General features: G+C 41.5%; 3 protein-coding genes across 4 annotated transcripts in view; 1 reads left to right on the forward strand and 2 right to left on the reverse strand.

Moving 5' to 3' along the window:
• gdpd5b (glycerophosphodiester phosphodiesterase domain containing 5b) overlaps positions 1 to 10,704 on the forward strand; it is a 56,266-nt gene extending 45,562 nt beyond the window's left edge. The window contains exons 10-17 of one of the 2 annotated variants that reach the window (XR_011694987.1): positions 1,485 to 1,635; positions 3,172 to 3,393; positions 3,932 to 4,089; positions 4,313 to 4,460; positions 5,936 to 6,018; positions 8,281 to 8,393; positions 8,682 to 9,002; positions 9,219 to 10,704. Coding sequence is in view for 1 of the 2 variants with exons in the window: in XM_071516284.1 (XP_071372385.1) it covers positions 1,485 to 1,635; positions 3,172 to 3,393; positions 3,932 to 4,089; positions 4,313 to 4,460; positions 5,936 to 6,018; positions 8,281 to 8,393; positions 9,219 to 9,304 (961 nt within the window). In the remaining variant the exon portion in view is untranslated. The remainder of the gene's footprint in view (positions 1 to 1,484; positions 1,636 to 3,171; positions 3,394 to 3,931; positions 4,090 to 4,312; positions 4,461 to 5,935; positions 6,019 to 8,280; positions 8,394 to 8,681; positions 9,003 to 9,218) is intronic. The other variant, XM_071516284.1, reaches the window with a different exon arrangement.
• Positions 10,705 to 11,276: 572 nt separating this feature from the next.
• hspa13 (heat shock protein 70 family, member 13) lies at positions 11,277 to 17,003 on the reverse strand. Its single transcript, XM_071516286.1, has 5 exons — positions 16,860 to 17,003; positions 16,296 to 16,636; positions 15,685 to 15,898; positions 14,918 to 15,085; positions 11,277 to 13,832 (listed from the first exon to the last, which is right to left on the reverse strand). Exons 1-5 carry the CDS (start codon positions 16,888 to 16,890, stop codon positions 13,252 to 13,254), a joined length of 1,335 nt encoding a protein of 444 aa, XP_071372387.1. The 5' UTR covers positions 16,891 to 17,003; the 3' UTR covers positions 11,277 to 13,251.
• A 664-nt stretch (positions 17,004 to 17,667) lies between these two features.
• On the reverse strand, positions 17,668 to 26,273 carry LOC139641730 (SAM domain-containing protein SAMSN-1-like). Its single transcript, XM_071516291.1, has 8 exons — positions 26,131 to 26,273; positions 24,769 to 24,849; positions 24,078 to 24,206; positions 23,187 to 23,304; positions 22,266 to 22,417; positions 21,750 to 21,962; positions 21,029 to 21,173; positions 17,668 to 18,535 (listed from the first exon to the last, which is right to left on the reverse strand). Exons 1-8 carry the CDS (start codon positions 26,185 to 26,187, stop codon positions 18,378 to 18,380), a joined length of 1,053 nt encoding a protein of 350 aa, XP_071372392.1. The 5' UTR covers positions 26,188 to 26,273; the 3' UTR covers positions 17,668 to 18,377.
• Between the last annotated feature and the right edge of the window lie 361 nt (positions 26,274 to 26,634).

Raw genomic sequence — 26,634 nt, forward strand, 5'->3', positions numbered from 1 at the left:
AACACAATGGGAGATGACAGGCTTAGCTTAGAGAGACTCAGAGAGAGAGGAAGTGAAGTGGGGGGGGTGGATGCTGTAGTGGGACGTGGTATGGGATGGAAACAGAGTGTGTGTGTGTCTACTCATGCATGTGCAATGATGGAGGATGAGCAAGTGGGTGGGGGTTGGGAATATTGCTTAGTTAGTGGAGAGTGGGTGTGTGTGTGTAGTGTTTTGGGAGGATCAAGTGTAGTAGATGAGTGTCTGACTGTTTCTGTTAGTGTGCATGTACAAGTGTAGTGTGTGTGTGAATGCATTAATGTTATTGTTGCCACCCTCTAACCTCGTAATGAAGGTGCAAGCTTTTTGTGTATGTGCAACCACATTGTAGCACTGTGTGTGTGTGTGTGTGTGTGTGTGTGTGTGTGTGTGTGTATGCTGTTCCCCATGCCATGAATGAGTGTGTGATTGGTGAGGGCCGCTGACAGGTAGGTTCCTGACTAAGCTGAGTAATTAGACGTGATGACAACCAGAGCAACAGTGAGCCTCCACTGCTGCAGCAGACTTGACACACACACACACACACACACACACACACACACTGTAATGATTTTATTCCCAAAATGGATATATATATATATATATATATATATATACACACACACACATAAATATATATACACACACACACACACACACACCTGTCCACACAGTAAAGGCATTCTTTTCCGACCATGAATTTGAATAACAAATGCTGAAAAACGACAGTATTTTGTTTTTTTCATGGACAACAAGCTTAGGTGAACTCAAAAAGGGAAAAGTAATTTGTTATTCAAATGTCTGAGAGCAGCATTTTCAGAAAGCTGATATTTGGGCCCAACTCTTCTCTTGTCTCCTTGACTCTCCTCTTCTCCTCGGCTCTTGTTTGACATGATTTCAAGAGTTTACCCTCTAACCAACTCTTGTCTCTTCCGCTTTCATTTGATGTGATTTCAAGAGCTTTCACTCCCCTACTGAGCATTAGATACATCATCAAAAGCATTTCCAGAGATGCATGTTGAAAGGTAATGGCTTTGATATATGAGAAACAAGATGAGGTTACCTTTGGTAACTATTACATTTTCATTCTTCATATAAGGTTTTTCTTTGTTTTTTTCTGTTGACACCTACTTGTTGCAGATTATTATAATGATGTGAACCACATGATGACTGGTTGACTCCCAACCCTAGAACCACATATCAGTACTCATTAATGTCAATACTCAGTCATTAATATACCTATATGGACAGCATTCATACAGTACTGAATATTATTTGCTCGAACACACATTATTCTAATTCTATTCAATCATTCTTGTTCTCCAATTGATTCTATCCATCTGTTCATCTCTCTCTATCTCTCCCTCTCTATCTCCCCCTCCCTTCTTTCCTTCTTCCGTTCCTTCAAACTGAATACTTGACTTGACTCATGTCCTTAAACCTGTGTAACCCCTTGTGGTCCCCAGTCTGGACGGTGTGCCTTTCCTGATGCATGACCGCAGCCTGCAGAGGACCACGGACATAGAGAAGGTTTTCCCAGAGAGACGGACGAAGGACGCCTCACTCTTCAACTGGACAGATATACATGAGCTCAACGCAGGACAGTGGTTCCTCAAGGTATCCCCCCTTTTTTTTGAGGGATTATTTTGAAGGCATTTCTGCTTGGTCTGCTGGTGAGATAGTGTGACAGGGTAGACTGACCTAATGATGACGTGACAAATGTCGTAAGCCCATGGAGTCACGAGTCATGCACCACCACATCCTTTGACAACATGTTTTGTTGTTGTTTTCTTAGTCATCATTTCATCAAAATATTGAGATCCAGGCATTGTACAGAGATGCTTTCCTGTGTCAACCACAAGACATGATTTGAAATTCAATCAAGTATACTTCTCCGACTGACTTACTGACACTATCTGAATGCAATAAACCTCATCTGGTTCTCCAAACAAGTCAAAACAAACCATGAGAATTATTTGGAAATACTATTTGACCCAGGCTGAATTATTCTTTTCTGGGTCCATACGATAACTGCACCATATTTACATACCCATGAAATTGAGAAATGGCCCAGTCCGTTGTTGTATTCATGATTTTCTGCAGACTGTGAAACTGCAGTTATCTGCATATTCTGCACACGAGGAAGAGAATATCCATAAATGTGGTGCAAAATGCAGTGACGTTGATACATTGACTTGAATCACTGTTTTAAGCCTTTAAAATTCCCATTTTCAGTTGAACAGATATCCTGTTGATGACACTGGAGGCCAAAACCGACATTTTCAATGTCAGATTCAAATGGAATTGACTCCAAGGCCTAATCTCATCTGCCGGAATAAGAATAATGTATTTATTGTAACTCTCTGTAGATAAGAGCATCAGTAAAATCTAACATGAAAAATGTGAATATAATGGGTCTCTGGGTTTTGTTAAAACTGACTACAGCACTACAGAAAAGAGTGGAGTAGAGGATTCCAGATGCACTGTGGCACTCTAATTCACTGTTTTCCACTCTACTGTATCCTTTTATACTCTACTCCATTCTGCTAATTTCTTCCTAAAACATACTGTAGTCACTGTTGTGGCCAGTTGTTCTGTCTATACATTTAGAGGATCTCACTCACAATGTACCGTAATGTTTGATGATAGAAGTTGCATCCATGCTCTTTCCTATCCAGCTGTATTAAAATGAGGCTCAAGACTCATCCCCTTTGATCTTTGGCTACAGTTAAACTTGGCATTTAAAAGTTGTTGTTTTTTGTTTTTCTTTTACATCTTGTTGGATTTGATTTTATGAGATCAGATTGCTGTGCATCCACACTTGGCCTGAAAATGTCTGTTTTGCCTCTCCTGTCTGTATTTATTTAAACCTATGTCTACATTTTTCATATTTTTCAGCTCTCCCCCTCTATCTCTTTACATAGCTTGTATAACATTTGCGGGCTGATGGATGCTTTCATTGGAAGCACCTGACCATGAATGGGCCATGAATGCATGCATGTTTCTGCACAGGTGGCCCGAAACAGAATTGAACTTCTAACAATGGCAGCTTCACAGGACAAAGGCTTTTATCTTTTGATGTTTTTTATGGTTGTCTGATAAGTGACACCCTGTTGAATGCGTCCTCACGCTCTCCTGTCCCCTGTGCTCCAGGACGACCCCTTCTGGACGGTGCACACCCTGTCCCCACGGGAGAAGCTACTGGTTGCCAACCAGAGTGTGTGCAGCTTGAAGCAGCTTCTTAATCTGGCCTCCACCAATAACTGCACCGTGGTGTTCAGGCTGAGGAGGCCGCCGCCGGAGCACCCCTGCTACCACAGCTGGATCAACGACACCCTGCAGGCCGTGCGGCTGTCTGGGGCGCCTCAGAGCCTGGTGAGCGCTTAGGAATCACACACCGAGCAGCTATAGGAGTGTAGCGGCACATCCGAAAAAAACACATGAATACAGGGATGTTTAGCGGTGATGAATGTGTGTGTGTGTGTGTGTGTGTGTGTGTGTGAGAGAGAGAGAGAGAGACTATGGCTATGATTACAATTGATTTTTGAGATCTAATTCTAAGGATTGGATTTTCTGAGATCACATTACTGTATGTCCACACTTGGCCTGAAAACAGCTGTTAATGCCTCTCCTGTGGCTGTATTCATATAAACCTGTCTGTTATTTTCTCCTGCTCTCCCTCTCCATCTCTTTACATTGCTATGAGCATTGTGGCTGTATTGCGTTCAGACTAAGTAGAATTCAGATCTCAATGCGAGCCTGACCGCTTCCTTATCTGATATTGAAGCAGTGTGAGCGTAATCTGATTTTTGTCCCTGTCACCTAATGCGAGCTGTGTCATCGGATGATAAAAGTCGCAGAGGGACAACAGGTGTAACCGCAGCCCTCTGTGTGTTTTGCTGTGTGTGTGAAGGTGATGTGGACTCCGGATGAGGACCGAGCTCAGGTGAGGCAGGCGGCTCCTGGCCTGGTCCAGACCTCGGTGAAGAAACAAAGTCCTCAGAGTCTCCATCAGCACGGCATCAGCAGGCTGCTGCTCAGATACAACGAGGCCGGCACACAGGACATCAGGTAGGAGCATAGGCACACACACACACACACACAAGCTGACAAGCTGGAAAGCAGGAAAGTACGCACACATTAAGAGCTAGGCACATTAAGACATGCATTTACATTCACAAAGATAAAATCCCATATAGGTACCACAGTTAAAAGCATTGGACCAACATTAATCCACATTGCAGTGGATCCTGTCTGGCTTTACTAACCTTGCATGTTTTGAATTTGCCTCCAGTGAGTTCTCACAGAACAACATCAGCCTCACCCTCTACACCGTCAACGAGCCCTGGCTGTACTCGGTGCTCTGGTGCAGTGGGGTGTCATCAGTCTCCTCTGAGGCCCCACATATCCTCAAGAAGGTGCCTTACCCCATCTGGCTCATGGTAAGCACCTAACCCCCTAACCCACCTTTTTCTTCTTCTTTTGTTTTTGCACTGCAGAGATTTTGAGGTCAGTCAAACAGTGTGTCCAGTACTGTGACGTCTTTTTCCTTGGATTTTCTGTTAATGCAGTTTGAGTTTCTGTAGGTGGCGCTCTTTTCTTTGTCTGTTCAGCCATGGTGGCTATCACTGCTCATGCTAACTACCCAGTTCTTCCTCTCTAGTTATTACAAACAAACTGCTGTTGCTGCTGCCAGATATGTAAAACACATCACTTTCTGTGCATCAGAGAATTTTTCCTGGGAAAGAGGGACCAGACACCCGGTGTTTATATGCACATGTAAAAGCTTTAATTAACTGGATAGATGTTGAATCATTATTGTGTGATATCAGTTGGCAGTAAAGACTTATTTAAGTGTTTTAGATACAAAACTGGTGATTCATTTCTAACGGTGTTCATCATTTACATGCTTTTTTTTTGTACTTGATTGCATCCCTTGCGAGAATTTTTTTATTTTTTATTTTTTTTAAATGATCTAGGTGTTGTACATGAAAGTGCCCAATATGATATTAATGTTTTGTAAACCTTTGCAGTCTCCTCCTCTTCAGCTGCATCTCCTCTTCATGACTAAATTGGATTTTAATAGGTGCTATCAACAAGGGATCTTAGCTGGAATCATCTGGTCTGTCTATTTCATGGACAGAGAAGGCACTCCTATTGTTTTCAACACTCATTTGCGATCCCAACACATAATATTATGACAAACTTTTCCTGTAGTGCGTGACTCACTCTAATACCTCTCCACATGGATAGCACCCACACTGTGGAGCGCTGGTATCATTTCCCTGCCCGGTCTGTGCCATGAGCCGCCCCGGTGTCCCTGTCCGCGCTGCCACACGGGGCTCCGCATGACAACATGTGGCCGTGACCCCGGCACCCTGCTGCGGTTCAGGCGGAGTGCAGGCTGCCACGACATCTGCCGTCCTGTTTGTTAGCTTCAATCCGCGCCTAGCCACTTTCACTGAGTTCGTTAAGGCATGCGAAACCACGTATTTATCCCCCCATGCAGTGTTTCTTTTGGTATGAGTTATGCCTGTTAAATAAACATTCAAAAGGATGCACGTCACAAAGAACCACAATTTCATGATCCATGAAGCGGAATAGAAAGTATCTAAATGTCCCTCTTCTCCACATGCAAATGAAAATATTTGATTATTTTCATTCAAAGTAGTTTCATACAAAAATGACTGTGTATTGTTCATTTGCAGGAACACTTTAGATGTAGTCTCAGACTGTTTGGATGCCACAGCTCAGATGATAGACATGACACAGACGTTAGGCTTTGAATTGTGTTGACACACAGCGCCACCTGGTGGTTTGTCCTGCAAAAATGTCAAGACGCTTCCTTTCAAAAGAAGAGTGAGACCTGCCATGACTGTGTGTGTGTGTGTGTGTGTGTGTGTGTGTGTGTTTCCAGAGTCCAGATGAATACTGCCTGATCTGGGTGTCTGCAGACCTCATCTCCTTCGCTGTAGTCATAGGAATATTCATTTTCCAGAAGTAAGTATGGTTACTCAGAGATGTAACTCTTGTCAAGTCATTGAGTATACAACAGTTAAATCTTCTCATTGTAAATTGTGTAGTTGTATATGGGGAGGAAAGTAAACACTGTTCTTGTTTTCTCTGTTTTTCTTTGTGTTTTTCTCTATCTCTTTTTCACACACACAAACCCACATGAACACATATTACTAATTACTGGTAATTACTGCCATACCACCGCATGGCAACCTTCACATATATCTCTCAATTAAATTTGTCCCAACAAACATTCTCGTACTCAAACACACAATCAAAAGAACAGTGCACAGATAATGCTGGCATTGCTTTATGTTTTAATTACTCCTCTTTTTTTAATGACTCTCCAAGGAAAGGCTGGGAAACACAGTTCTACTTTTCAACAGCAGCGTTAAGCTATTACGATGTGTTTTTGTTGTCTACTCCCCAAGCACCTCTATGTGAAATTCAAAGAGTGCTGTTATATTCCCAGTGGGAACAGAGGGAGCGGTGTTCTTAACATGAGCACATCTTCTCTTAGTGTGCAAATCCCTTCACGCTCCTCCATTGTTTCTATGCCTTTGTTGGAGTGTTTTTGGGGTTTTTTTCTGAGTTGTCTGACCGCTCCAGAGACAGATGTCACGCCGTCTCTGGGATGGAGGGCAGTAAGCCTTTCGCGGCTTCGCTCTGCTTAGCCGAGTTCTTCAGTAGCTTCTGCCGGCTTCTCGACTGACCTCTCTTGTCTCCCGCCTTCTTTTTGTCCTTTTTTTCCCCCTCTTCCTCCGTCCTCTCTCCTCTGCCTGATGTGCATGCTCTTCTCCTTCTGCTGCATTCTGGCATCTTCTCTCAGCTATCACATGATCAGGTAACTGGGTCACCTCTTCTGACCCGCACTCTTCTCTCCTTTCACCCTCTCTCTCTCCCTCTTTTATTCTCTTTATCATTCTTTCTCTCAGTTGCACTCTTTTGCACTCTCTCTCTTTCACAGTTTTTTTCCTCATTCTTTCTTTCTCTTTGTACTTTTTTTTCATTCTTGGTTGCTCTCTTTTTTCACACTGATCTCAATCTCGGTTTCCTCTGTCCATCTGTCTGCCACTGTCTTTCTCTACACGTTTTCATTCTCTCATCTCTCTCTCTTTCTATCTCACCTGAATCGTTGTACTGCACTGCTGCCACTTCTCCCTTTTCCCTTTAGAGGGAGTAGCTTACGTCTTTATCCCTGTGAGCTAAAACGAATGCTTTCCACCCACACAGCACAAATGATCGGCCGCGCTTAGTCGCCATTGAGATTTGAAATTTATTATCCATCTTATTAAGCAAATGACTAAAAGTCCCAAATGAACTGCGGTAATGCATTCATCAGGGGAAGTGCTCCAAGAGTGGCTTTTATTGATGCCGATTTGGACCAAAGCCTCGCTTGTTTGCGTTTCTGTTTTTAAATGACTCTGTGCATTAGCCATGGTGCGTTGTGACTAATGTGCCTCAGTTAATTTAATTGAAATCAAAGATGTTTTTATTAGAGCGAGGACGCTGCTTTCACTTACAGGAAATGAGTAGCTCTGCCTGTGTCTGTCACACAAGGCCTAGCAGAGCAAACAAGCTCCAGGACGTTAGGAAGTGATCCTCTGTGCCACTTACAGATGTTGATTAACTGATCGCTGTCTTCACATTACACTTTTTAATGGAAATATGTACAGGAAAAAAGATAATCATTTAATATTATTGTAAAACATGACATATTACACTATACATTGTTACAAATGGATTATATTGAAATATATTGTGTACTAAATACAATCCACCAATATATTCCATCTCAGAAATCTCTCTGCTGTACAATACACACTTGTATGATAAGAAGTTAGCCTGCAATGACCCAATAAATTACAACTCAACTCCATGTAAACGTTCAGTGGCATTCTCCTTAAAAGCAGCACATAAACACTCAGCACACAACAAATCGCTTCAGCCAAGGAATCCGTTTGGTCAAAGACGCTCTCCAATTACAATAAACCCAGGGAGCTATTTAGTAATCTTTTGTGCTCTCTCATTTTTTATACTTAGGTATGTACACTATGTTGAATAGAACTTTTTACACCTTACACATGTCCACAATTCCACTGTAAAAGTTAAGTCTTACCCCCTTTCGGAGCAACACTTGACCTGTCAGTACACAGTCTAGTCCAGTGAGAGCAGAGGCAGCAGTACTTGCTGGTTATGCCCAGTGTCCCACGGCGACCTCTGACCCGACACGTGTGACCCCCGCAGGTTCAGGATGAGCGGCATGCGCAGCTACAACCCCGAACAGATCATGCTGAGCGCGGCGGTCAGGCGGTCCAGCCGAGACGTCAACATCATGAAGGAGAAACTCATCTTCTCCGGTAAGCAGCTCTCACATAATGATTGTGTTGTTGTTGTGTTTGTTTGGGTTCCTGTACTCAGAAATGGCTTCCTCTGTTTCCACTTCGCTGATGGTCACAAAAGGGTGACGCTGTAATTCGCACCTTTTAACTGGTCATACCAAACGGGGAATGAAGAGAAGCAGCCATTTTGAGAGTACCTAGCATGCCACTCTATCCCAGCATGCATCTCTGAGTGTTTGTGAATGTTCTCGCTCCTCCTCCTCCTCCTCCTCCTCCTCCTCCTCCTCCTCTTTCCCCCCTATGAAGGTCAGCCCCAGTAGCAGCCCGCCTCATCCATCCTGCGTGTGTGATGTGCACCACCTCCTGTCCATCCTACCATCTCTCCATTCTCCGCCGGCGGTGACTTCTTCCTTCGCTCCATCCCGCTCCACCCCCCTCGTTAACCCGCCACTCTCCGCCTACTTTTGCCCCTCTCCCCTTCGTCCATCCTTCATCCACCCATCCTCCCCCCCCTCTCTCCTCACCTCACCTCACCTCCCCTCTCTCCACTGGAGACAGCGTCATGTGTAGGGGACCTTATAGACACCCCATTCTGTCTAGGCAGCCTCTAGTGCTGGGGGGTAAAAGGTAAGTCTGACTGTCTGAGGTTGTTGTTGCTCAATTTTTCATTATTTCTTCATTCATTCATTCTTACATTCGTTCATTTATCCAATTGCTTTTTATCCTTGCGAGCTGATGTGGTTTGAATTGTAGATTGATACAGACTGTAACATTTTTCATAAGTGCAATGGGTTCATATACCATTATACACTGACTTTTTCCTAATCCTTTGGCGCCCCCCAGAGGTGAGCAACGGCGTGGGCAGCGCTGAAGAGCTGTATGTGGAGAACGGCTTCGACTACTACACCAACCAAGGCATCAGCCAGTGATCCAGACTCGCCCTGTGTCAATCTACTGTAAAGGCACGTGGGAAACCGACGGCGCTCTCCAAGTGGCTTTTGGCTGATGTTGTGTTCAGATTATTCTCGTTTTTGTCCGTGCATCCCGATTTGTGTGAAAGTCTGCTCTCCTCCTCTGCGCTCATGATCGACTGACAGACTCCCGCATCGCCGGAGAAAACACTTGGTTACCGCCCAGTTGCTTTGTGTACATTCTGTATATAGGTTTTGTTTTTGCTTGTCATGTTTGGGACTACAAGCACTTTTTATTGATGGAAATGATCTCGCCAAACCTGTGGCCTCCTCTCTCGCATGGAAAATGTCTGAGAGGCCCCCTAAGTTACCAATGCCTGCTTCTTTAAAACAAAAAAAAATGTTTTTCCAGATTCATTTCTTTTAAGCTAATTTCCCAAAGCGGTCACTTTATTTTAAGCACTGTAGTTGACACTCTACTCTTAGCAGATGAAAGCCGTTTAACATCGACGAGGCGTTGTTACAGCATGAGGCGAAACGCTTGTAGCTCATATGCTCCTGCCTTCTGTCGGCACTCCAGTGTGCTGTGTTGTTCTTAATATTACCAACTTCAATATTTATATTAAAAAAAAAAAAAACGAAAAAGGAAAAAAAAAAAACATGAACAAGCTGTTTACAGAGGTCCTGCCTTCTCCTCCAGGTGAAACATTCACAAGATGTATGTAAGATGATTATTTTGGTTGAATGCCCCCCTCTCCGTATCATCAGTGCATGTGACAGTAATGACCATATCAACTGACTTGTGTGAGCTGTGCTCCCAGTGCAACCGAATGAAAATGGCTTGGGGACGGAGATTTGTGATGTCTTTTTATGGTTCATGTGAATGTGTTTGGATTTTTTCTTCTTTTTTTTTTTTAAAGATGTGTACAGTGTATTGCGTGTATTCTGGCCGGGTAGATATTTAACCCCGTGTGCAGTGCTATGTTGAGTGTGTTATTGTACAGAAAAGGTGAACCGATGTGTGAGATGCTGCAGCCGGCTAAGAATTGCATTTGAACAATGTGACCACAATGTATAAGAATAATAATAATAATAATAATAATGATGATGATAGCAATAGTCTCGACATAATGGAAGTCATTTCACTTCCTATACAACTTCTGAATTGCAATCAAGCCTTTGGTATTGTTGTGTTGACAACCTAGCTGCATCTTGACGTTGGTTGACAGTGTACAGATGAATGCTGTTAGGTAAATGAAGTGGGGTGCTCTAAATGTGAAAATGAAGCTCTAAGCTGTTGAAGGGACGCTACAAGGATCACAACGGGCTGCACAGGGTCAAGAAAAGGATCGCCTTTTGTGTTCTTTTACTTTCTTTGGGTATTATTGTGCCTCAGAAGTAAACATTAAAAACTCTAGAAACCAGACATTTCTAATGTGTTTTGTTTTGTTTTGTTTTGGAGTGGGGATCTAAATATATTAAATGGAAGGTAAGCCATGTCTAGGACATTGAAAAAGTCCTAAGAAGAAACCCAATGACTTTAATTATATCTTATTGTCAATTTCAAATGAAGGAAAAACAAAAGTTCTAACACCAGCTTTTAAAGCCATGAAGCCTGCATGGCCTACATAGATATTAATCTGAACATAAGAGCAACTTGATTCCTGTCCCCTGGAGGAAAGAAGCGTTTTTCATGCACTTGGTACGATGTGTGATCAGTATGTGAACTATGTTGTTATTAACACAGGGTTCACTCACAGGAATTTCCGATCTCAAAATGGAGTCACTTGCAATTGCGAAGACTATCGTGGAATATGGTTAATTTGCCCTCTAACTGTACAAAGAATTGAAGTTGGAAGGCAACTTCAATTCTTTGTACAGTTAGAGGAACAGATTTGTCCTCATTGTTGAGATCAAAACTTCTTTTAATTTTTTCTGTTTGCTGCTTTGTGAAATCCCCATAATAAACAGACACTGAAGACGTTCAGGAATGGAATTTTAATAGACTGACAAGCAGGTCATAAGCAGTTTAACTTCCTTTTAATTTTCAAGTGGGTAGTCTCACTTGATGACAGTGAGTAAAATGCACAATATAAAAATAGATCCTAGTCTCACATAGTTCTTTTCTCCCTATTTCCATAGGGATTGATTAGTACAGTATCCAAAGCATAGAGCGTAGCCTGACGTGCTTCATCTTCACCGAAGGCCCATTAGATGAAGAATTTTCTTCCAAAATGAGATGTACACCATTTGAAAAACTAATAATACCTACTCTTACTAAACGACTGATGGCAGAATTGAAAAATGAAGTTCTGGTACTTTTTAAAGGAATGCAGGTACCTTGGGTCCTTGGTTGAAAAATGGTGATACTCATCCACACTGGACCATCTGTATTAGAGATTTTGAATAATGGTTTTCAGGTAGTTTTAAGTATTCTGAACTGGATATATTGCATTTTGGAATAGAACTCAAATCCAACTTCCATACAGGAATGTATAATGGTCTGTATATTGTCCACTTACAGGCAAAATTCTAGGCACTCTTACAACTACAAACCATGATTCAGGCCCACCAAATATCCTAGATGTGACAGTAACACATTTCTCAATAACAAATTCACTAGGCACCAGTAAGCTAATCCTTTGGTCCTTTTATGGCACTACCAGAAGAGGCCTGCTTACAGTGGCAGGCTGTTGCAGAAAACTCTGATATGTAGCACAAATATGTTTTAAGTGTTAGTCAGTGTAACTGTGTTTGACTTTTGCCACCAAAATAAACCATGCACTATTTATTGCACGAGAATGTGAAGTTGGCCCACAAGTGGAAGTCCTCAAAGTGCAAAACTAGGAATGTCCCTTATTTCTCGCAGGCAAACGATCCGACCCACATTCCATTCAAAAGGGGCGTAATGTTAATTAACATTTACAGTACTATGTGTGAATATAACTTAAGGCTTTCTCCAACATGTAACTTCACTTGTTAGCCAGGGATTCTGCACCTGGCCAGAACACCTTGTTTATGAACAGCTGTGCAGTTGTCAATGATGTAGTTTTCTCAATGAACTGTGCAAACCTACTTCTCAGCACTAAGGTCCCGCTCTGTCCAGTGACTTCCAGTGGAACTAAAATCATCTTAGTGCTTAGCATCACATCCCCCTGAACTGGCCACAAGCCACTGTTTGAACCACTAGCTTCTAGCAGTTCACTTACAACAATATAGCAGCTCTCTGAAAAGGCACAAGCACATTGTGAGTCAACCTTTGATGGAAAGATGTTACAAATACAATAAAGGCATGCAGTACACATGCATCCACACACACACACACACACACAGCCATACACAGTTCATGGGAATAAATAAATAAATAGCTGAAGATGTACGGGACAGTCGGTTACAAAAGAAAATAGTTGTTCCCTGAATTGAACACCATTGTAAATCCTACAGTATCTACCACAGCTGGCCACCATCACTGAAGCTGAATGTAATGGCAGACACATGGTAGAATTGGCATTTTAGCTTCAAAGAGGCTTCTCTGCTTCACATTTCATCAACATCTCAGTCCATTATTTCTGCTGAAGATATGTGCATAACGAAGCATGTGTCACTTTTAAAACAAAATGTCAATTGCTGAAAACTAATATTATGTTATGAAATTATGATTTTTTTCTGTTACCACTGCCTTTCACAAACATGGAAACATGAGATTTTAACGATTAGACAGCAAAACTGAATATCATGCATGTCTCCAGGGATTATGCGGTGTCTCTAATATGCATTTAAAAATATGCGAGTGACAGTGACGTTTGTTGCGCATTTCTCATTAACTTCAGCAGATATTAGATTATTCAGAATAGAGGAGCAGGAACCATTCATAAATCATTGAGATTTGTGGCAAGTCTCTGTGGCATCTGTTTTGTCTTTGCTGCAATTCCCTTGCAGCAGAAACTAGAAAAAAAAAAAGGAGATCAATTGAAGTTCGTCTTCCGCAGGTGCCTGTTGGGGATTTCTATGGCGCTGACTTGCAAGGGCCAGGAGCCGCCCATGATGCCGGCCTGAATGGCCACACCTGTAACCACAGCCAGGTCCGGGTCTACAGATGTGTTGGGCTCCTTCCCAAAGTACTCGCTGATCAGCCTCCTGATCCGCGGTATTCTAGTGGAGCCTCCAACCAGAACGATCTCATCCACCTCCTCTTTCTTCAAGTGGCCTTCAGCCAAAACAGTCTCAATAGGAGCCAGAATCTTCTGGAACAGGTCCTCGTTGAGCTCCTCAAACAGCTGGCGGGTAATCACGGTTTGAAAGAGAACGGGCACCGGAACAGAGCCTTGGGGTGCACCGGAGCCGTCGTGGGTATGGAGGTGCAGGGGCACCCGAATGCCTACGCTGGGTTGAAGGGTGAGGTTGAGCTTGGCTGCCTCCACGGTCTGTCGGAGACGGTGGATGTCCTCTTTGAGAGTGAGCGGGACGCCAAACTCCTCCTGGACACGCTCCATGGTGTACTGCAGCAACCTCTGGCTGAAGTCTTGGCCTCCCAGCTTGTTGTTTCCTGGGCAGGGATGCAAATTTTCAGAAATGTCCTTAATCGATCGTCGGTCACATTAATGACCGATTAATCGATTAATCATTATGTAAAAAACAGCTTTTGACATAGAAAAGATAAAATACAAAATGTGTGTTTTTACACCTGTCTTTAGGCCTACTCAACAAGTTACTCAACTAAGCATCGGACCCCCGACAACGGGGGTCCGACTGATGTGGGAAACACATCAGTGTTTGTACTTTCTTTAGGGTTCATTACTTTAAATTGTCTTTACATTGTGTCCAACGGAACACAACTGGTGAAATATGCAATGAAGTCTCTGCACTGAGCAGCGTTAGAATTGTCCGATTGAAAAGTATCAAGTTACTCTTTACCGTTACAACACATGCAAGTTCTGAGAAATTGTGGAATTTTATATTTTTTTACGAACATTTTCAGAACGGGAGACGGACTGTCAGGTTGATACAGAGCTGCTGCATCGCCAAATGACGGACATGACGTGATGCGCACATTAGACGCATTACAGAGCGATTTAGATCAATTTCTTTTTCTTTCCATTTCTTAAAAAAATGAGAAATAGCACATAACGTACATTATCAATTAATATATGCTTGATCGATCAAATTATTAACAGTGATTAATCGATCGTCGATTAATCATTAACATCCCTATTCCTGGGACAAACACCATCCATTTAAGATTAGTGAAACTACTCTCTTCATCAAATACTGCTCTGAGCGATCTCCACCCTTCCAATTTAGGCAAAAGCTGCTCTGTGAAGTCGCAGATTATAGGTATTAAAATTTAACCAGATTATTGTCTGAACAAATATTAGGGCCACCTGCTTTTTCCGTGAAATAGTCTGATCAGGTGAATCCGGGTGAAAGCTATGACCCTGTATTAATTTCAACTGTTAAATCCACTTCAATCACGAAGGGGAGCGCACAGATTAAAAGAAGCATTTTTAAGCCTTGAGACAACTGGAACACGGATTGCGCAACAGGAGGTGTAGCTCATTCTTCGGAAGGCATTCCTAATATTTTGCTCTATACTCTTACTATCTCTTATTACTTAAGCTGTCATATGCCTACCTGCCATGGCCCTGGTGAGGAACATGCCTCCCTGTTTGTTGAGCAGGGACACATCCAGAGTGCCTCCGCCCAGGTCGACCACCAACACGTTGAACACATCCACCTTGTGGAGGCCGTACGCCATGGCAGCAGCCGTGGGCTCGTTGATCACACGCAGGATCTCCAGGCCTGACAGACGGCAACAAGTACTTACATTAGTTAGGGTACATATTAGGGGTATATTGGCTTTGATATAAACAGACAGATTCATTTTTTAGATTTTCTAGCATCAGTTGAAGGCTATTTTGAATCTGAGTTGAAATAGTTCCAGTCATGAGAGCAGTCTGAAAAGGTATGAAAGGGAAAGTTAGTATTTGCTGATAGTTTAAAATCATCAAACATGCCTAGTATAGACAGGTATAAATTGTACACACCTTTCACATTTCAGAAAATGGCTCTACCTCTACTGGATCTACAATGTTAAATCTTATATTGGCTATTAAGTGCTTTATGTAAAAACCATGTATTGGCTATGCACACAATAATAATTTATTATTATAACATAATAACATAATCATTTTTTAAAGAGATTTTTGGCCATTTTTTGGCTTTATTGGACAGCTTTACAGTGGAGAGAGACAGGAAATATGGGAGCGACAGAGGGGGATGACATGCATCAAAGGTCCCAGGTCGGTTTCAAACGCAGGACACCGCAGGTACACGGTATGCAACTTAGCCTAAATAACTACTAGGACGTCCCACATTAGCTTAATAATCACCATACTGACCAGCAAGAGTAGCAGCCCGGACAGTGTAGTTCCTCTGCCTCTCGTCAAACTCTGCGGGCACCGAGATTACGGCTTTCTGGATGGGCACCCCCAGCTGTTGCTCCGCCATCTTCCTCATCTTCAGCAGCAGCCTGGAGCCGATGAACTCCGGGCTCACCGTGAAGGTGCGGTTGGTGGAGACTACAAACTCCGCACTGCCGTTGTTGTTGATCACCTGGGAGAGAGACACAGAGGGGGGTGGAAGTCCAGATGGAGAAAAGATGCAGAGATGAGCGTAAATAATATGGAACAGCCTGATGGAGGTTAGAAAGTCAGCACTGCATATATTGCTGATCACCTGGGAAAGGTGCCATTCTGATTGGGATCACTTTTTCCCCACTGTCACTAATTTCAATTTACAAATGCAGAGCAAGAAAATACATTTTTCATCCATCGGTCACATAAGCTGATGGAAGTTTCCTTGTTCCCCAAACAAACTGAGTTTTAGAATAGGAAAGTGCCTTCGAACGCAGGCTGGTTACCTGCCAAAGTGGCAAGTCAAGCAGTCAAACTCGCCAACCACTGCAAACATTTACCTAACACCTACCAGCCTTATCAATCCCATGACCCACCTTGAACGGGTAGCGGGCACTCTCCTGCTCGAGAACCTCGGGCTCAAATATCTTCCCAATGAACCTCTTGGCATCATAGATGGTGTTTTGGGGGTTGCTGTCAGCCAGATCCTGAGCCTGATGCCCGGCCAGGACCTCAGTGGCGGTGAAGGAGACGGCGCTGGGGATGCTGTTCCTGCCCTCCTCGTCTCCTATCACCTCCACCTCCCCGGTGCCCGGGTGGAACACGCCGACGGAGCAGAAGGTGGTGCCCAGATCCAGACCGATCACTCTCGGCTTGGGGGGAGGCAGGTACTGCTGGCCCAGATACCCAGCCAGGAACAGGGCCAGGATGACCGAACCTGCCGTAGGGTAACGTTAGACAACACGTTACACATAATGCTTACGTCTATACTGTACGTAACGTTGTCTGCCATAAACCCGAATAGGCATAGATTCTCTCACCAGACAGGCACAGGTGAACCAAACCAGACTTGACTAACGTTAGCCAGTAAGCTAGCTAACCCTAGCATTCACTCGCCGGTGAATTAACGTACAAACATAATGAATTGTCAGCTCACTTACCAATCATAGAAACTTCTCCGGACATTGTCATACACTGTCACGAAATGACCAAACAAGCCAACGAAACAAAAACGTAGTAAAAAACCTAGAAATCTGCGGAATAAGTGATGTTTGATCCTGACAGGTTGACTGTGCGTTTGGAAATTTTCAGGGTATCAACGAAATACACGTCAACATTGTGTTGCGTTTCGTGGTTGCTGGGTAATGTAGTTCATGTTAGATGTCATCGCCATGTTCAGAACAACCGGTTACCTGTTACTACAGTTCCCATGAACACTAGCAACATTCTGACGTAACAGTGTCGTGCCGTTGTTTTTTTTGTGTTTTGTTTTTTTCTTATTGAAATTTTTATGAGGGCGTGAGAAGCGAAATAGAACATCTAACGTTACATTCTAATTGTAGGCTATATATTCGTGTTGAATTAATTGGACAAATAATCTTCCAAGTCTCTCCAAAGTTTCTCAGAGTATCAGCAACTCTATAAATTATATTTATATTTCACAGAAGCTATATTCCTTTTTCACACTGGGGCAGTATTTGGAAACCACTTCATCTTATTGGTCACAGAGAAAAGGCGTGGTGTACCACAGGCTTTATTCCAGTCAACTTCAAAATTGGAGGCTCATTGAAACATAGCTGCTGGGGTAGACTTCCTGTTAAGTATTTCACTAATAACTTTGTTGATTTTCTTGTCTAAAATATGTGTGTATTTTTGTTGAGTTTCACCCCCCCCCCCCCCCCAATACATTTTTTTCATAGCTGGACAGACAACAACAAGACAGTATATTTAATTTCTTTAATTGTATTTACAAAAGTTGTGAAAACACAGGGATGCTGACTTACACGCATACACACTCTCTCTCTCTCTCTCTCTCTCTCACACACACACACACACACACACACACACACACACACACACACACACACAGGAAACAATACATATGCATGCATATTGTTTTCATGTACAATACACTGTATATTTGAACTGGGCCTGTCATTCAAACCCAAAGACTGGATTTCAGAAACATTTCATCTCATTACATCAACATTACACAAAAAAACAATGTGATGACACTGGTTCTTGAATTGAGATCAACCTCTGTGATGGGCAAGATGAGATAAAATGAGTCAAAATGAGATAGTTAAGATAAATAAAGGCTTTATACGCAGAAAACACTGAATGATTTAGAGGGCAATAAATACAAGTGAATCTATGAAATGTCAATTTGTCAACAAAATACATACAATAAAAACTGACAATCAAAACTAACAAGTTGATTATTAGCAAACGGTTGATAATATGATCAAGGGATACCTTAACATTTAGAATATTCTTTTTTTGTTTGTTTCGCTCTCTCTGTGCCCCTTGGTTGGAATGAGGAATGTCAACATGGCATTTTAGGAAAATTAAAAGACAACTGTAGAAACCGTTTCCATCAAGGTCACCTGGTGAGGAAAAATAAGCAACTGAAATTCAGAAGTGTCAAGGTATCCGTCTGACAACGAGACATGAGCACATTAAGTATCGACAGTGTCTGTGAGCTGGTCCCCTTCCTCCTTGCTGTTGTCTGAGCATTCAGACGGGATGAAGCAGCCCGAGTCCCTGGGACAGTCGCTGTCCTCCTCCTGTAGACTGTGGGAGGACTTGTGCTCCTCCCCCTCCCTTACATCGTCACCTGGGGGCACAGATGAAATCAAGTCAAAGTCATTCATCATACAGCATTACAAGTCGGTTTCTATTTACAAGCACATTAAAGAATCTAAAATCAGTGCAAAACAATTGAGTTAAGGCAAATTAATATGTTTACATTTAGATATGCTGATGCTCTTATCCAGAGCGACTCACAGCAGAATATGTGAACATTTGGGTATTGCTATAATAGTTGTATATGTCCTATTTTTAGTATTAAATGTTGTTTTATAGGTTGTTTTACTAATAAAAACAACCTTTAATACTAAGAATGGCACATATAATATTGCAAAAACTAATGTAAAATTTGTGATTGATGTGAATGTACCAATAAGGTGTGTGATTGGCTGACTGTGAACGGCCCAGTGACCTAATTACTAGAATCCGCTCTGCAGGTACACTATAACCCAATTATAACAGGAGCACAAAGTATACTGTATCTTATTACTTTTTCTGATAAAACCTGGGAACGTCCTCTGTGACTGAAACCTTGCTTTTCACTTTCCAGTCTAACAAAGTAAATATTGGGCATAGGCATGCACCGTTCCTCCCTTCTTTTATTTTGTATACCTTGTTGAAACAGGCTACTAATCCTTAGTTTCAGCAGTGTAATTAGGTTGCCAAACTGAAAACCTAATGGAGTTCAGCTTGATTAAATTACTGGAATCTCGTGTGAGTCAACAAGCTTGGCAAGGTCGCACTGCAGCCGCTGCCATCTGCTTGGTCACACGGTCACCCAAACAGAAAATTTACCACGGCCTTCAATCGCCCGGACACAGAGAGAGAGGCTGGGTAAAAGACAACGGAACATCAACAGATAAACATATCATAGAAGGAGCGACGTGCAGATTTTTTATCTACTGATAAAAAATCTGCACGTCGCTCCTTCTAAATCTGCATTGGAAACTACACTAGTTTTGTTTTTATTCATATGCGGCTCCGCGATAATCAGCCTTCTGGTTCAAGACATCAGATTAGACAAACACCTTCTGCCCCTTTAAGCAGTTTCTCTCTGAGTAACAGGAAATCACTGATAAGCCTCTCACAGCAGCAGGATGTGTTTCTTTGTGGTACGAATGTGTTAACATTCATGTCCTATTTCACAGCTTAATGTAGAAATACATTTCAAGTCTTGTTCTCAAGCAGTAATGTTTTGGTAAATACAAAACCTACTGACGTCAGTCGATGATCACCACAAGCCCAACAATGAGTAATATAAACAGAAATACCACGGTACTGATGGAGTAAACTTTGTTTCACAAAAAGGAAGTACGGTAAACTGACTTAAAGCAATATTCCACTTAACATGGGGGTTATTTGGCACTTGACCGCCATGAAAACCAGAATATAAACTACTTGTCAAGATCAGATGCAGCTGGATGAGTTTGTAGCGTTCAGATTTTTACTTCCAATTAATTTGAATAAATTTGAATTATTATTATTATTATTATTATTATTATTATCATCATCATCATCATCATCATCATCATCATCATCATCATCATCATCATCATTATTATTATTATTATCAATACATTACATTATGGTTCACTATTTAATGCTTAATTAACAAGTAATTAGGCATTAACTAACTGAGGCTTCTGCAGAGTTAATGAGTAACTAACATGTTAATAATTCATTAAACTAGTAATTAGCACTAGTTATTAATTCGTTATTATTATTACATGGCTTTGTTGAATACCCAATTCTGATTGCCCAATGAATGCATGCTGGGATCTGTTATTTCTGAATAACAGAATCACTGCACAGTCAAAAGGACCAGTTGATTTTGTTGATTTCTAATCAAATTAACTAGTGACACCTTGTGCCAAAATTACATTACACCTTGGTTACTGTAGAAAACATATTTGGCTAAGCTAGTATAGAAACATGGAAGATTTCTCAAATATTACTTTTAATTTATTCAGAGAGCACAAAACTTTATTGCTGGTTAAATGCTGAGAGGCAATCTTACATTTACATTTAGCTTACATTGCTATGGTTACAGCTCTGCTACAGTGTAGCCATGGATGCAGGCGTTTCTATGGCTGCAGTCCCTTGTAGTTGCTTGTAAATGAGCTTGTAATAAAATCATTTTAAATCAATATTTTGTGTAAACTGATGAAATGTCTTTGGTACCTAGCTGTGTAATAAGCGGGATAATGTACATGGAGGTGATCGTTGCTGAAAACTCTGCCCCTTCAGGATGATCAAAGCCATTCACATTGGAGTCGTGATTCATCCGGTCAGGCTTATTTTGCGATAATGACCGGCTCACTGTACATTATCCCTTACTTAAGTACTTACACATCAATCATGACTATGACTGAAGCATGCCTAATAAATAGCTAATATGTTAACACATGCTTAGATGATACTTAATCACTAGTTAATAAAGCATTTATTAGTGAACTGTAAAGTTACGTTTATTATTATTAGTAGTAGTAGTGTTAGTATTAGTCATTCTTATGTTCCTTACCTGTGTAGCGGCAGTCAGCAGCAGCCAGGAGCCGGCGTCTGTGCTCCGGGTCTTTGACGTTCAGCTCGATCAGGTGTTTCTCCTGCAGGTGCATCAGGTCCTCCACTGTCTGGTAGCCATTTAGGAGCAAGGCAGAGGCGTACTCCTGCAGAAGAGGGCAGTGTTGCTTCATCAGCATCAACTCATACTTGAATAAAAACCCCAGTGGAAAACATGTTCACCTTACTTTCCTCTGAGAAGTTTTTATGTTTGCAATCACCTTGGTTTTAAAGTATAATGTGATAGCTAAATCCGATCCTGTGTTGGAGCTGATTTCAAATTGGTGACCGCAGAGACTTGAAAGTCTCAGCTATTTTAACTGTATATACATATATATCAATGAGGCTAAATTACCGATGCAGGTGATACTTTCTGGTTGATGAAAAGTAAATGGATGATATCCTGTCCAGACTTGAATCGATATAGTTACAAATGTTTATCATTTGTTATAACCTGCTTGAAGTATTACATAGATAAGATTTACAGCATCATGACAATTCAGTGTCAAGTAAGTCAAATACAGAAGAGTAAACTGAATTGTTTTCCGGATGCTTTCCTGTCTGTTTCCCTCTCTACTTTCCAACTATCTAAATAAATAAAAACAATCTGAAGGTGAGTGGATTTCCCCCTCCCTCCTGAGTGGGTGGGATGAGTGGGTGGGATGAGTGGGTGCTCTCCTCACCTCAAGATTCAGTCGCTCCAGTAGCTCCAGCAGTGTTTTGGGCCGAGGTCTCTTGCACAGCTTCTGTTGCCTGATCTTTGGGGCCTCCTCCTCTTTCTCCTTCTCCACTAGGACGTCTACATAGATAAACTTGAAGTTGCCCACTTTGTTGTTTAGCATGCCAGTCCAGATGCCCATAGGAGGCTTACTGATGATGCTGATGATGTCACCAACCTAGGAGGAAACGTAAAGAATCATGTAGACGATGTTGATTTGTGGGTTTGTTTACTGTCGCAGTTTTCAGTTTCATTTTTACCTAAGATCTTATCTGAAATGCTTAACTCTTATCTTTCAATTCTAAATGTCACTATAGTTGTTAAATCAATATTATAGTGAGTTTTGTTTACAATGTTAAAACAACACATACCAAAAACAGAATTATGGTGAGGATGAATTTCAAAAGTTCATGGAATTAGCTGAGACTGTGTTGGTGTTACTATACAATACAGTACTTTATTCATACAGTGTCATATCTACCTTGAGTTTGAGGGAGTCGGTGTCATATGGGCTGGGAACAAAGTCTGTGTGGACACGAGCTCTGCCACAAAATTGTCCTTGGTAGGAACCATCCTCCTCCAGCCTCAGACTGTCTCTCTGTCCTGAACCGTTGGACTCGCTGGTCACACCACCTGAACCAGCAAACACAAGACAACATGGTATGATTACATAGCTAAAGGGATAAGACGCCCACACTTTTTGCCTTTCTCAGCCTACTGCGGGATTTAGATTTCCAGAAGAAGTGGGCGTGAGGAGCGTGAGAAGTGGCGGAGAGAGTGGGTGGCATGTGGGCTTTTGAGGGAAAGGGAGAGGGGGTGGGAACGTATGACGTTTGAAAATCTCTGCACCATCAAAACATCATCATTCAAATTAGTGAAAAAAAGTCATTTCAGCTGCAAGTTGGTGATACTGGGCCAGTACTTTAACAAAAGAATCCAGAAAATAAACATTATGCTGTGCAATGTCAAGATTATGACCAGAATGTATAGTATATTTTCTTATAAGATTGCCATGAACATCGATTAACAGCTGAAAAAAAGGGAGTTTATGGTGTCCTATCCCTTTATGGTTATATTAAAACAGGGGGTGTCCCAGTATGATCATATGGTACAGGTTACTTTTTATGCTTCAACCTACTTGGAGTATACACAATAGGCAGGTTATACCACATGAAAACAATTCAAAACAATTCAGATAGTGTCAAGTTGTCATTCACGGAAAAGTCTTCTAAACTGACTTTCACTTTCTTATAATTGTAAAAGTTTCTGGAATTCATTGTTATATCCTATGTGGTAAACCCCACTCACCTGGCACCTAAGTAGGCTAAAACAAACCATAAAAGTATTTGCATGTACTATTTGGTCCAGGTCTGCAGTGTTAACAGTATGTACAGATACTTACTAGAGGAGCTCTGGCCGCTGTAGAGGCTCTCTAAGGAGTTGCTGGTCTTCGCAGAGCCTTTCTCTGCTGGAGGGACGCTCTCTGTCTCTCCCTCTGGGTCTTTGTCTGTCTCATCACCCTGGGAGGGAAAAAACAGACATGTACTGAGTGTACAACGAATCAGGAACAAGCTCTGTCTGTGGAATACATTAATAGGCATCAAGATGGCATAGTGTGAGTGCTAACCACATAGGGAGATTTTGAAGATTATAGAAAAATGGAAATTGGTAAAGTCTGTCATAACACTGTATGCTGGGATCATAGATGAAATATACACCAAGTGTGCAAACTGTAGACTGATCCATGTGGAAACTAAGAACAGAGCTGAACCTAAAAACAAGGAGGTTTAGGTAATATAAGATAGTACTTTATTGATCCCCTTGGGGAAATTCAGGAAGGTAGAGATGTAACAGTGCAACTCAATATTATGAAGGTTTGTCATATTTCCTACACTCAATCTATGTTGCAATAAAGCCATGAAATTGCAAGAAACAGAACTTTAACTGAACCCCAGAATGAAGTGCATAACTTAAATGTTACTTTACCGTTAGAGATGTTGAACTCAGATATACAGTATGTTGAGCTTATGACTAAATTGAGCAATTCAAGTTGCTTGTTAGATGATTGTTAGATATTTTATTCATGGATTTCTTGATCTTATGACGTCAAAAAAGTGCATTTTTTGAGGATGTGGGTTCAATAACTGATGAAACTGATGAAACTGATAGGCTTCTTGAGAAAAACAGTACAGGGTTCAAGTAATTGAGTGTAGTATCTTGTAGTAACTATATAGTAACTATATAATGATGGACTAATATGTGGAGGCAGACTGTGTGTGTTCCCATGACTCACCGGCTCCTCAGAGAATGACTTGGCGTGTTTCTTGCCCATCCTTCTGCGCATGGTCAGTGAAATGGCCTTCATCTTCTTCCCAAGTCCAGCTGACTTGTGTGGGTCCAAACTCTCACATTCTTCTGTAAGCTATGCACAAACAGTTTACCTCATTTATCCAGAATACAAATTTATACAGAAAGTATTTTACATTAACAAAGAAAAACAATTAAACTGGCACAAGACCTACTGAGTCTTTAAAGAGTAACTAAACCCCAAACCCAGATCGGTGTAAAGCCTGACATCTGACATGGCAAAAAGCTTGCTATTGAAATTGCCATCTGTTATTGGCTGATCTTTGGTGCCAGGTGATGTCACCTTTTAGAGTACAGTTGGTGACATCACCTGGCACCAAAGATGCATGGCTCTCATGGGAGTCCATCCAAACCATAACTCTGGTGTTGTTATTGCCATTCTCTGTATCTGTTTTTTTTTTTTTTTTTTTTAATAGGACCACTTGGTATGGCAGCTTCGTAATTTAATTTGTTAGTATTTTGCTACCGCAGTATATCAACATATTTCAACATTTTACATATATATAACTACTGATCAATAATGACCGAACAAAGTCGCAGAATTACAGAATTCAAAGCAACATATCTATCAAGTTATAACTATGAAAGCATTGTGGGGCTGTAATGAAACTACCAACCGTAGTTGTTCCATTTTCCTCTGGTTTGACTGGTGATGGTTGATGCCTGAGACCCTCAAACCTCCCAAAGCTTGTGGAGCGCTGTGGGGAGAGATCAAAAAAGAGAAACATTGAGGATATGTCTAAAAATACAATTAGTATGGCATTGGTGTGATTGCTGTAGCAAGGTTCGAACAGTAGACAACATTATGTAAAGGTACTGTACAGGAAAACCTTCCTAAGAGTTGAGAATTGAGCTGCACCCCCTTTAACCTGCCTCCTACATCTCCCCTTCGTGACGGGAGTGGATCTCACAGGTAAAATATAGGATCAGAGCTTTCAAATGGATTCACTTGGTTTGTCTATTTAAAGGAAAGCACAAGTGTTCCTAATATTTCGCACACAGCTAAAATGGCTTAAAGAAACTCCAGTGAAAATCACTGTGAGGTTTTGATTCTAACCAAAGACTACAGCAGGAGATTTCACTGATTAGCACACCTTCACCCAGAGAGTGAAAATCACCTGCTGTAGTCTTTGGTTAGAATGAAAACCTGAATACACTCTGCCCTCCATAGCATATCACTGCCTAGACTTGCTCCTCAGGCATAGGCAGCATGTAAGGAATTTATGAGAGAAATGAGAGCTTATGTGACCGTACAACACTGGTGAGGTAACACACATGGAGTTGCTTTACTCTCGCTCTGTTTTAAATCACGTTTTTCAATTTTTCATAAAACTAAAAGTAGTGCTAATCTCTCCCAACCTCCCCCCATCATCTCCACTGCAGAACATCAAAATAATTATATAAATGAATAATCCCTGGAAATCCCTTTTAAATATGAAGGCCTTACTCCTAGAGATTCCTGTCTGGCTTCATTTAATGCAACGTCTACAACTTTGACAGGCTGCCATTTGCTCCATTGTCCAGAAATACAGCAACAGAATTGTTGCTGTATTTCAGAAGTGTCGCATTGTAACTATTCTTTCCCACGAATTCCCTTATTTGTATTATTTGTATCGTTTGTAGAGTATTTCATTGTCATCATTGTTGCATTGTTGGTGTTGTTTTGCCATTATGAAAAACAATCAATGTTCATTCAATATTTGACAAAGTACAATTTATCCTAATACTCTTTTAAAATGATACTACTTTGTTACCAAATCTTTAGTTGAGTCACTTACAACTCATGAGAATTTTTGCAGTCATGCTTCAAACATTGCATGCATGAAGCACTCTTTAATGGAAACAACAGGCTGTCTCTCTCTCTCCTTTTTATTTAGGACAGTGGTTATTTTTTTCAAGCGACTATGTCAAAGGTGGAATTTAAACATCGCTGCCCTCATTCGGCAGTATATTCAGATTTTGCTCAGATTTTCACCTACCTTTGGTTTGCTGCTCTTTGGTTTGTCTGAGACATTGGAGGCTGTCCTCTGTAACATTGTCTGTGCTGTTTTCAGGTTATTGTCAAATCTCAGTCCTGGCTCTTCTCGTCTCTGTGAGCTACTCTATTGACAAGAAAGTGTTAACTAACATCAAGTCAGACTGCCTGCTTACAGGCTGGCTGGCCCACTTCCTTAAAACACACAGGATGTGAGGCAATTGACATTCTGTCTATTATCGCAGTATCGGTTTCAAAGGGAAAAATACAATGTGCTTAAGTGAGCGTTTTCAAGAGCCACTTCCAGGAACGGCTTCACTTGGGTTGTATAAGTGTGACATTTGTCTTCGTAAGATATTTGTTGTCTTGGTAATGGGGTCACGCCTTGTCATTACTGTGGTTGATCTGCTGGGTTTGTGCTGTAATGTGACCTGATTTAACCCAATTAAATAACAATTCATATGGGCCATCCGGTTTTAGCCTTACTCAGGTTATCCTGGCATTAACC

The sequence above is a fragment of the Centroberyx affinis genome, unplaced genomic scaffold (genome assembly GCF_046629955.1).
Source record: "Centroberyx affinis isolate AG114_WGS23_722 - 3 ecotype Tasmania unplaced genomic scaffold, CSIRO-AGI_Caff_v1 ptg000397l_1, whole genome shotgun sequence".
Lineage (NCBI taxonomy): Eukaryota > Metazoa > Chordata > Actinopteri > Beryciformes > Berycidae > Centroberyx > Centroberyx affinis.

Excerpts from the sequence above, each read along its gene's own strand:
- hspa13 (XM_071516286.1), bottom strand. The coding sequence starts at position 16,890 with ATGACAATGTCCGGAGAAGTTTCTATGATTG. Across the intron at positions 15,899-16,295 it reads GTGCCCGCTACCCGTTCAAG|GTGATCAACAACAACGGCAG; the intron begins GTGGGTCATGGG and ends TCTCTCTCCCAG. Across the intron at positions 15,086-15,684 it reads CCGGGCTGCTACTCTTGCTG|GCCTGGAGATCCTGCGTGTG; the intron begins GTCAGTATGGTG and ends GCCGTCTGTCAG.
- LOC139641730 (XM_071516291.1), bottom strand. The coding sequence starts at position 26,187 with ATGTTACAGAGGACAGCCTCCAATGTCTCAGACAAACCAAAGAGCAGC. Across the intron at positions 22,418-23,186 it reads CAGCGGCCAGAGCTCCTCTA|GTGGTGTGACCAGCGAGTCC; the intron begins GTAAGTATCTGT and ends TTGCTGGTTCAG. Across the intron at positions 21,963-22,265 it reads CCGACTCCCTCAAACTCAAG|GTTGGTGACATCATCAGCAT; the intron begins GTAGATATGACA and ends GTTTCCTCCTAG.